The sequence below is a fragment of the Dendrobium catenatum genome, unplaced genomic scaffold (assembly GCF_001605985.2).
Source record: "Dendrobium catenatum unplaced genomic scaffold, ASM160598v2 fragScaff_scaffold_490, whole genome shotgun sequence".
In the NCBI taxonomy this organism is placed as follows: domain Eukaryota; kingdom Viridiplantae; phylum Streptophyta; class Magnoliopsida; order Asparagales; family Orchidaceae; genus Dendrobium; species Dendrobium catenatum.
In genome coordinates this window covers 712,295-723,113 of record NW_021318952.1, presented here as the reverse complement: position 1 = coordinate 723,113, position 10,819 = coordinate 712,295, and the positions used below count along the sequence as shown (strand labels likewise).

The window sequence follows — 10,819 nt, the reverse complement described above, 5'->3', positions numbered from 1 at the left end:
AAACGCGCAGTGCATTCACTAACCGGAATTTTTAAGGAGCGTAACTCTAAAAAAACGTTACAAATTGCGCTTTCTATTAAGGATAAACTGAGATGGTTGTCCTTAGAATTTTGACAGCGTTAGAAATCTGAAAGACGAAAATGGGGAAAAATCAGTGGACAAATCTGGTTAGAGTGAGGACAATGGTGGCTAGGGCTTGGGTAGGAAGGCAGCCCCCGAAAATACAGGCGGTGATTGGAACTCTCGTTGCCACCGCTGTACTGATTCTCCTTTGGATCTGCGTCAACGATCCTGGGCTTATCTTCTTCGCAGCCGAGCTTTCTCATGCCACAGGCATCTCGCTTCTCATCTATAAGCTCATTAAGTGCCGCACTTGTGCCGGTGAGAACTTGCACTGTTTATATGTTGATTGATCTGAAACAAATTGCAATGAGAAGATGAATTTCGTTATTTATCATTTTTCTTAGGCAATTCAATTGTTCTCAAAAAGATAGCAAAAAGGAGAAAATTTTCTTATTTGATTTTTATTCCTAATAGAGATAAATCATTTGCATTTTATCATTATTTCCTTATTCTTTAAATAATGTTCTAGACATGTATATAGATACACTAACAACTCTATAAATTGATTTGCAGAAATTTTGATATCATTGTAGTTCGGCATTCTATAAAAAGGTGTCTGATTTAAATTTTAATTAATTTAAGGAATGTTTTAAGAAAAAAAGTTAAAATAGAGTAGATACGAAACTTAATTATCCTGTTTGAAAAGAATTTTGAATTTCGTTGTCTGATTTCTTCTTTGAATAAGATTTGAAAAGAAATCGGGACATGAAATTATCATTTCTTAAGAAATCTAAATTTCTTAAGAAACTGAAAAATTTCTTAAGAAACTGAATTTATATTTATAAACTGTTATAACTTTATGTAAAAAAAAAAATTTAAACTTCATATAAAGTTATAAATTGTTATAATTTTATAAAAAAAACTTTTTAAACTTCATATAAAATTATTTAATAATAATTTAATAATTTATTATTAAATAATAATAATAATTTAATAACCAGTTTTTTTCGGTTTCTAATGAGCAGAATTTAATATTATAGTTTTTAATTATTAAATATTTAAGAAAAATTTTAATATAAAGTCTTAGAAACATTTTTAATATAAAATTTAATATAGATTATTATTTTTTTCTTAAATAATTAATAATATAAAAAATAATAATTAATAAATTGGCATTTTATTAAAACAAGTAATAAATTGACATTTTATAAAAAGTTATTAAATGTTTTTTAATTTAATATAAAGTTTAATTTATATTAAAGTAGAAACAGGATTAAGTAAAATCGATTAAAGTAAACCGGACAATGAATCACAGCCAAAGTAAAAACCGGACAATAAAATACAGGTTTTACTAAAACCAAATAATTAAATTCGGTATTTGCTCCTTTTTTTATTTTTTTTCTCAAAGTGCTCCTTAAACTAATTAAAACTTAACTACGCTCTTTTTTATAAAATGCCCCATCGTAATTATGAAAGGACCTTACTTTTTTTGTTTAACATTAATAGAAGTCACATAAGAAATTCCTCCAAGATTAAGTTCTCTCTATATTAATATGCATATACATAGCTTATCAAAAAGTATTTCAAATTCAAAAGTATTAATAATCTATGCTAATCAAATTAAACTTCTTGATAATATATTATTTGTAGGTAATCCATATAATAATTAATAAATCTTAATTACAAATTAAAAATTGCAACACATTATATGGATTAATAATGTAACATACTGCAAATCAAAATAAATGAAAAATAAAAGACTAATATCTATCTAACTCAGAAGTTATAATTCCTATTATTTTGTGTAAATAATATTTATTTTAGATTCCTAGGTTTAATTAATTTAGAATGTAAGAAAGATCTTCCAATTTTAAAGAAAATATTTTTTATCACACTAAAAAATAATTATGTTAAATTATTTTATTGTTAAATTAATTTATTGTTTTATAATTTGATGATATAAAGCATCTATAGCTTAAGAATTAAGAAGTATTTTGGTTTAAAAAAATTAATTTAGTTCATGATATGCTCATCCAAAAAAATTTCATACGAAGGAACATAAATTTTATAATAGCATATGTGATATACTCATTACATTATTTTTTTTTTCTCATGCGTCTCTTGCCTGTCAGGGCTGCATTGGAACCTAATTAAAATGTGAAATGCTTTAGATACAAAGTGTTGACGAGTTTCATGGCATGTCAGAGCCGTGTTCATGCCCAACACACATGTCTGACATAGGAGCTATTATTATGTGCGGATACCAGACGGTTCTCCTGACCGATTAAGCGTTGGTACTGAGCGGTATCGAGCGTGGGTACCAAGCTCGGAACCGAGCACGGTACATTTTTGAGGTGACGTGACACATTTTTATTGGTCTTCAGACGTCCTCCAGACTCCGCACAGAATAATGAATCCTGACATAGACACGGAAGACCTTTAGAAGTGTCTGTACTTCATAAGGGATAAATGATTAATGAGCTATTGAGGTTACTAATATTTCATAAATTGGATAGGAGAACATTATCAAGTACTTCCCTACTGACTTATCAAATGTATCTTACATGTTATGGTGGAGATTATGAAGTAGTTTCTATAATTTTCAAGGAAAGTAGTAATATTTTCAAGTGTGCCTTCTCTTTTTAATTACAAAAAAAAGAGGAATTTTGCATGTAAGACATGTTGGATGATGTTTTGGGCATCAAATTTAGCTAATTTTAATATAGGAGAATATTTTGTGAAAGAATTGCTGGAATTACTACCTTGTGTCTCCCTCCATGGCTTCATGCTTCATTTCATATGCTTAAAAATTGTAGTAATAAAGCATGCAGTATAACTTCATAGTGCTTATTAAGGTTTCATTTGAGACGGCTTTTTTATTGTTTCTTAAAGCGCAGTTTTAGCACAAAAATTAAAATTGTTATACTAAAACTATGTTTCAAGAAACAAAAAAAAAAAGTCATCCAAAAAGAAGCCTAAAATTTCATCTTTCATATTCAGAAGCAGGTGCATAACAAACGTTTTGTTGTTGTTCTTGTTATAATTAATAATGTTCTTGTATTGATGTTTCTCTCATGATCTATCACTAAAAATGAGAATAGTTATCTGTGTTATATATTGTGCCTCATTAGCAATGTCCTACATGGGGTTCTAGTTGGGTACTCACACCCACCCATGATGACTTTTGGGATGTCATAACCCACTCACTTTCCATGTTTTTTGAACGTAGTCCGCGACGGATTGATGGCCTTGAGGCTTGTTACCCTTTGCTTTGACTGGAAAATTTTAAGTCGCATATCAGAATTTATCGTAGTTGCAAGTTTAGTTGTGCGTGCTACGTAGTGAGGATTGCGATAACATATGTCATATAGTGATTATCAATGTAAATCATTTTATCCTCTAATGTTGAATATCCAACTATGAGGTCATGGGTGTATCTATAGATGAGTGTGGATATAGATACCCAATACAGGGCGCTCCGTTCGTTTAGGACATATTTTTCTTTGAAAATTCTTGTTCCTGCTCTAAAACTCATGCTTTGTGCTCATTTGTTTTTCTGATTACATTACAGGACTTTCTCTGAAATCTCAGGAGTTGACAGCTTTGTTTCTAGGAATCAAAATTTATTGTAGTTACACGACTTTCGACATACATGCAATACTTGACATGACCACATTGATAACAACTTTGTGGGTTGTCTATATGATACGTGTTATCTTGAAGTCTAGTTACATGGAGGATGAGGATAGCTTTTCAGTGCAATATCTGGTAACCTTCACATTCTACAATATGTTATATTTTTTCAAAATTTCAGCATTGTTGTACGTGTGTTTTTGGTGCACAATAAAATTTATACCAAATAGCTTCAGCTAAGGAATGCTTCCTTTTTGAGACACTCACTCATGTCCATATTTATGTATGTGAATAGTATATTCTTATATAATTCATGCAAATTGAATGCTCTTCTAAACTTATAGGACCATGCACACCATAATCACTTACAGAAGAATCTAATAGTTTAGTTCTATTGTATGCTATGAATAATCACTTACGATAAGCCAACGCCAAATTGACTTTTGATAGAAGATGCTTCTTTGAAGTAAATTGAACGGCTTATTATGATTATGATTGCATTTGCATAAACAACTTGATAAGAGATCTTATCATCTATTTTTAAATCTCTCCAAATCTCGCACACACTAAGGTTTCGTTTGGGATGGTTTTTACTGTTTCATAAAACATCTTTCTATTATAAAAATAGATTTTTTTGTACTACAACTGTTTTAAGAAGCAATAAGTAAATCGTCCCAAACGAAGCCTAAGAAACCAACAACCCTTTTAGATGTAACTTTTGATAAAAGATGTTTCTTATAAGTAAATTGTATGACTTTTTATTATTATGATTACTTTTGTATATATAAATTGACAAGAGATCTTATCATCTGTTTTTAAATTTCTCTCCAAACCTTGCACACGCTAAGCCCTTGTAGCGAAGGAATTATTCTGTGCGGGCGTCAAATGCAACTCTACATCCGGAGACCAACCAGAATGAGCCATGCCAGCAATACCGAGCAGTACCATGCAGTACCGAGCCGCGGCACTGACGTAGCTCATTCTGATTGGTCTCCGGACGGCATTCAACGTCCACTGTGAATAATCTCTCCTAGTAGCGATGGAATTATAGTTTTACAATGTTGGTCTCAAAGGAGGAAATTGATTCAGGTGGTAGCATGCGGTCTTATGGCACTTGTTGTCCATCCAGCCTCATCATCTGAAGCGCTGATTAATCGCCTCATCTTGGCTTTTGGCTGCAATTTAGAAACAGTTGCAATTATGCCACAACTTCGCTTGATGCAGAACGCCAAGGTCCATTACATTCCTTTTAACTTATTGATATGTCGGTTTAACCTATAAAATGCAATTTTTATCTATTTTCTTTTGCAGGTTGTTGAGTCATTGACAGCCCACTATGTTTTTGCCCTGGGGCTTGCTCGTTTTTTAAGCTGTGCACAGTGGATACTTCAGGTGATATACTCTTACGATTTCATTTTCGACTAGATTCTCCAGTGGTAGATAAGATTAGAGAGAGTCGTCTTAGATGATATGCTCACATAAAACGGCAGCCTTCTGATGACCCGGTTAGGAAAGTAGAGGTATTAGATTTGACTTAACCCGGTTAGGAAAGTGAAGGTATTAGATTTGACTTATGTTAAGAAATGTAGATGTAGACCTAAAAAGACGGGTTAGAAAATATTAGAAATGTTCATTCTTTATTAGATTTAGATGATAATTTGATTTTTAACTGGACAAAATGGAGAAAAAGGATTCATGTAGCTAACCCTAGGGGTGTCAATTTTTGACACGACCCGAAACACGACCCGGAAAAATCCGGGTTCGGGTTGAACAAATCAACCCGTTTTAAGAATCGGGTCGGGTTCGGGTTGACCCAGCAACCCGAAATTGACCCGAAAGTGACACGAAAACTCATATTTGACCCGAAAACCCGAGATTGACCCGATTTTGACACGAAATTTGAATATTGACAAGATTTTAACACGAAAATTAGCAATTTTAGGTCAACTTCGGGTCATTCGTGTCAGGTCGGGTTGGCCCAAACCCGAATCGGGTCGGGTTCGGGTCCGGAAACATGACCCGTTTTTTAAAACGGGTCGGGTTCGGGTTGACCCGAACAGTGCCGGGTCAGTTCCGGGTTCGACCCGAACCCGACCCGCTGTCCCAAATTGATACCCCTAGCCAACCCCACGTAATAGGACAAAGGCTTGTTGTTGTTTTATGATATTAATTTTTTACTGGCTGGCTACTATATCATTGGTTCAATGTAGTGATGTTATCTGTCATCCCATCCATATTTAATATAATGCATGCATATTCATGCGTTGTTTTGTTGTAAATAAAATGTTCAAAATGGTCCTTTTACTTTTTATGAAAGGCTAAGGCTTCGTTTGGGACGGGCTTTCTTATTGCTTCTTAAAATGATTTTTTATATAAAAATTAAAATTTTTGTAATAAAAATCTGTTTTAAAAAATAGTAAAAAAATCATCCCAAATAAAATCTAAAATTGACCTTTAATATAGTTGAGATTATTTTGATCCTTCATAAAAAATCAAGATACATTTTTAATCATTTTTCCTTTTATTATACTTATCCATGTTATTTCATTTTCATCCAAATTTTTGATAACTTAAGTACTTAACAGAAGTGGTACTCAACAATGAGTTTTAATGTTCTCAACAAGAAATTCCTTAGAATGCAGAGCTTTTGAAGCATTTTTCTTAAATATATTTGATCTTCCCCAATTGCAGAAAATAAAGGGAACTAATAAGTTATAAGATAATGGGATTCTAATATGTTAGCGCAATAATTTGTATGCTAATGAATGAGTAGATTGCAATCTCTAAAAATGCCTACTTTCTTATGTCTTTTACATCCTCTCTCTCTCTCTCTCTTACAAATTATTATCTTTTTGCTAGAGTTCCATTTTTTTTTGAACTTCTATAGTGTTCTTATGAATTAATTATTTTGTGCTGACGTCAAATGCCGTCAGGAGACCAACCAGAATGTGTCATCCCTTTCGCTCCATACTATGGCTCGGTGCTGCTCAATACCGCTGACGTGGTGCATTCTGATTGGTCTCCAAACGGCATTCTACGTCCGGCCTCAGCGCAAAATAATTTCTCGTTCTTATGTGCTCTAGTTTATATCCTTTTATCTTCATAAACTTGAAATGTCAAACAATCTATGCAATCTTACTAGCTAAAGAACCTAAATGCTTGAACTTGATGATTTTTTTGCCTTAACTAATAGTTCCCTCAACGAGCATTGTTATGTAAAGAATAATTGATTAATCTCTGAGTATTCTCATCTTTTGAGTGCTTGACTAGTTTTTCAATCAGAAAAAAGTGTTGCGGCTCGGAACCTTCCTCTAATTATTCTGTTATGCAGGTTGTCCACAGCCGTGGAAAAAATCTAAAATTGACCTTTAATATAGTTGAGATTATTTTGATCCTTCATAAAAAATCAAGATACATTTTTAATCATTTTTCCTTTTATTATACTTATCCATGTTATTTCATTTTCATCCAAATTTTTGATAACTTAAGTACTTAACAGAAGTGGTACTCAACAATGAGTTTTAATGTTCTCAACAAGAAATTCCTTAGAATGCAGAGCTTTTGAAGCATTTTTCTTAAATATATTTGATCTTCCCCAATTGCAGAAAATAAAGGGAACTAATAAGTTATAAGATAATGGGATTCTAATATGTTAGCGCAATAATTTGTATGCTAATGAATGAGTCGATTGCAATCTCTAAAAATGCCTACTTTCTTATGTCTTTTACATCCTCTCTCTCTCTCTCTTACAAATTATTATCTTTTTGCTAGAGTTCCATTTTTTTGAACTTCTATAGAGTGTTCTTATGAATTAATTATTTTGTGCTGACGTCAAATGTCGTCAGGAGACCAACCATAATGTGTCATCCCTTCGCTCCATACCTTGGCTCGGTGCTGCTCAATACCGCTGACGTGGTGCATTCTGATTGGTCTCCAAACGACATTCTACGTCCGGCCTCAGTGCAAAATAATTTCTCGTTCTTTATGTGCTCTAGTTTATATCCTTGTACCTTCATAAACTTGAAATGTCAAACAATCTATGCAATCTGACTAGCTAAAGAACCTAAATGCTTGAACTTGATGATTTTTTTGCCTTAACTAATAGTTCCCTCAACGAGCATTGTTATGTAAAGAATAATTGATTAATCTCTGAGTATTCTCATCTTTTGAGTGCTTGACTAGTTTTTCAATCAGAAAAAAGTGTTGCGGCTCGGAACCTTCCTCTAATTATTCTGTTATGCAGGTTGTCCACAGCCGTGGAACCATATTGCTTGCACTTGGATATGGACTCTGGCCTGGAATGGTCCTCCTTTTAGAGATTGTTCAGACTTCAATCTTGTTCGACTTCTGTTATTATTATATTAAAAGGTAAATCCTATGTTTGAGCTCTTAGACTTCGTTTGAGACGGCTTTCTTACTGTTTCTTAAAGCACCTTTTAGTATAAAAATTAAAAAAACTTCTACTAAAAAACTGCTTTAAAAACGAAGCCTCAATATCAACAACATATATCTTATTAAGGCTTCGTTTGGGACGTGCTTTCTTATTGCTTCTTAAAGCAGCTTTATAGTACAAAACTAAAAAATTACTTTAAGAAGCAATAATTTTTATACTAGAAAATTGCTTTAAAAAATAGTAAGAAAACCGTCTCAAACGAAACCTAAATTATTTATAAGGTAGTTGATGTTATTCTTGTTATTCCTGTTCATCATCATTTTGTTAAAACAAACTAATGAAAATTTCTGTGACGATTTCTCCAACAGTGTTATCGAAGGTCACTCTGTGCTGAGACTTCCTTCAGATACAGTTTGATTAAAAAGTGAAGATCTTCGCTTTGGAAAAAAATGCGGAAGTAGCAATCTATTTTCACACATATAAATATAATGCTATACTATATAACTTTATATTCCGTCTACTTCTAAATGTACTTGCATGTTATTGTTGCTGGTTCAGTAAATTTCACCTTTTTTTTTTTTTAAGGAACTCTGAAGAAGTTTTTTTTTTTTTTTTTTTTTTTTTTTTTTTTTTACTTTGAGTTTAGAATTTGCTGAATTCGAAATAAAGAATGACTCATTTTCTGCTATGAACTAGCTTTATGTTGATGTTTTTTTTATGTTTCTTTAAAAGAAATAGAACAAATTTTTAAATTAATGTATGTTTTAAAAAAATACAAAATAATTTAAACTTTAAAAACCAAATATAATTCTAAAAATAATGAAAAGAACTATAAATTTAATAAAAAAATGAATTCAATCAAAATGAAAAATGTCGATGGTAGATGTAATAACATGGAGTGAATAGATTGAAAAATGTAGATGGTTCCTTAATGTGTGACATAGCATGCAATAATATGAAATGCATTAAATTCTATTTAGACGTGCAATAGGTCACCATGCTTTATAATCAAGTGGCTAGCAAGGCACACCTTAGATGAAAGCCAGACAGTAATAAATGACCTTTACTAATTCTGCTAAGTATGGAATCAGCTAATTATTTTGCTGGGCAGAGCTTTTGAAGATAGATGTGAGTGATGGATGCATGCGGGCTCTTTTCAAAGAACGGGCTTCACTTTTACCGTGCAAATATTCTTCACCCAATGGCCATCTTGGCCGAATATCATACTGCAACATTTGAAGAACATCCACATAGATTTGTTAGAAATCATATTTTGAAAAACAAAAAAAGTTGATTAAGGCTTTGTTTGGACGGCTTTCTTTCTGCTACTTAAAGCAACTTCCTAATAATTTGACACTGAAATTGATTTCAAAAACTCAACAAAGCTTCACAATATCACCTCAAAAATGATTATTTCATTATCACATTTAGGCTTTATTTGGGACGGCTTTTTTACTGCTTCTTAAAGTAACTTTCTAATACAAAAATTTTAATTTTTTAATTAAAAATTGTTTTAAGAAACAGGAAGAAAGTCGTCTCAAAAGAAACCTTAATGAGTGAAAATCAAATTATTATTTTCTAAAACATGTTTTTGATTTACAGTCAACCAAATGAGCCATTAGTTCAAGAAATTATTAGGTGCGGGTACCGGACAGAGAGAATCATCCGGATTTCTCTGTCTATAGTAAAAGCGGAGCCAAAATACAATTACTGTAGCAGCTGTGCTTTGACTGTATAAAGAGAAAAATCCGGATGATTCTCTCTATCCGGTGTCCACTCCTAATAATTTGCCCATTAGTTCAGCAAAGAATTCATGAACTGGTTACACATTTCAATCACAGTTTTTGAAACCATTACTGACAACGCAGATGGTCGGTTGAATAACTTTCATCCTCTCCTATCCTCTAAAATTTCTGAATGAATATAAATCCCATTCACGATAATAATTATACACAAATTTATGCATTAAACAACCTAAAATACTGCTAGCATTTCAATGTTAGGCTCAATGAATAAATAAACATCACCGGAAATAAACAATCTGTAATTTTCACTTGCAGGTTCAGTGAAAATCCCTCCTATCTACATTTTTTTTTGGGAAATTTACATACATACCACTTTATTTTATACTATTTACAAATCTAACACCCAAAACATTAATACTACTTACCTACCACTCATATACAACTTTAATATCAAATATACCACTCCTATAATTCATTTCTAACATTCATACCATCCTATAAACTTTAATATTTCATTCCATGCACCCATATTTGTTCTATGGGTGGTAGTCATGTAATATTAATGTTTTGGGTGTTAGATATGTAAATAACATGAAATAAAGTGGTATGTATGTAAAACCCCTTTTTTTTTTCACCTTACTTTGGCACATATATTTTAAGACAACTTCCATTTGATTTTGAGATTAAAAAATATATAGAGAGAAGTAAAAATTAGCGAGAGAGGCTCAAAGCTAGCAGAACTAGCAGAGAGATTATTAAGTGCGATGTCCAGATCGTCCGGAGGCAAATCCGGACGCGCCGCATTACCCAGATGCTACCTGGATGCACCGGGCTCCGGGTGACGTGGCGTGTCCGAATTCGCCTCCAAACGAATCCGGACGCCGCGCGTAATAATTTTCCGAACAAGCAAAGGACACTAACTATCGGTGAGCTTAGCGCTCACTGACAACAAGAAAAGCTCACCATGAACATAGATCATATGTAA

General features: G+C 32.4%; 2 protein-coding genes across 3 annotated transcripts in view; one reads left to right on the top strand and one right to left on the bottom strand.

Moving 5' to 3' along the window:
* Positions 1-102: 102 nt before the first annotated feature.
* LOC110114212 (ER lumen protein-retaining receptor-like) lies at positions 103-8,849 on the top strand. The gene is made up of 6 exons (XM_020847008.2): positions 103-381; positions 3,635-3,831; positions 4,786-4,929; positions 5,008-5,088; positions 7,940-8,064; positions 8,458-8,849. The coding sequence occupies exons 1-6, from the start codon at positions 141-143 to the stop codon at positions 8,504-8,506; spliced, it is 837 nt and encodes a 278-aa protein (XP_020702667.1). The 5' UTR covers positions 103-140; the 3' UTR covers positions 8,507-8,849.
* A 124-nt stretch (positions 8,850-8,973) lies between these two features.
* Positions 8,974-10,819, bottom strand: part of LOC110114237 (probable tRNA N6-adenosine threonylcarbamoyltransferase, mitochondrial) — a 28,148-nt gene continuing 26,302 nt past the window's right edge. For both annotated transcript variants that reach the window (XM_020847046.2, XM_028694487.1), the window contains one exon: positions 8,974-9,315. In XM_020847046.2, the coding sequence (XP_020702705.1) occupies positions 9,181-9,315 (135 nt within the window). In that variant the 3' untranslated portion in view covers positions 8,974-9,180. The remainder of the gene's footprint in view (positions 9,316-10,819) is intronic.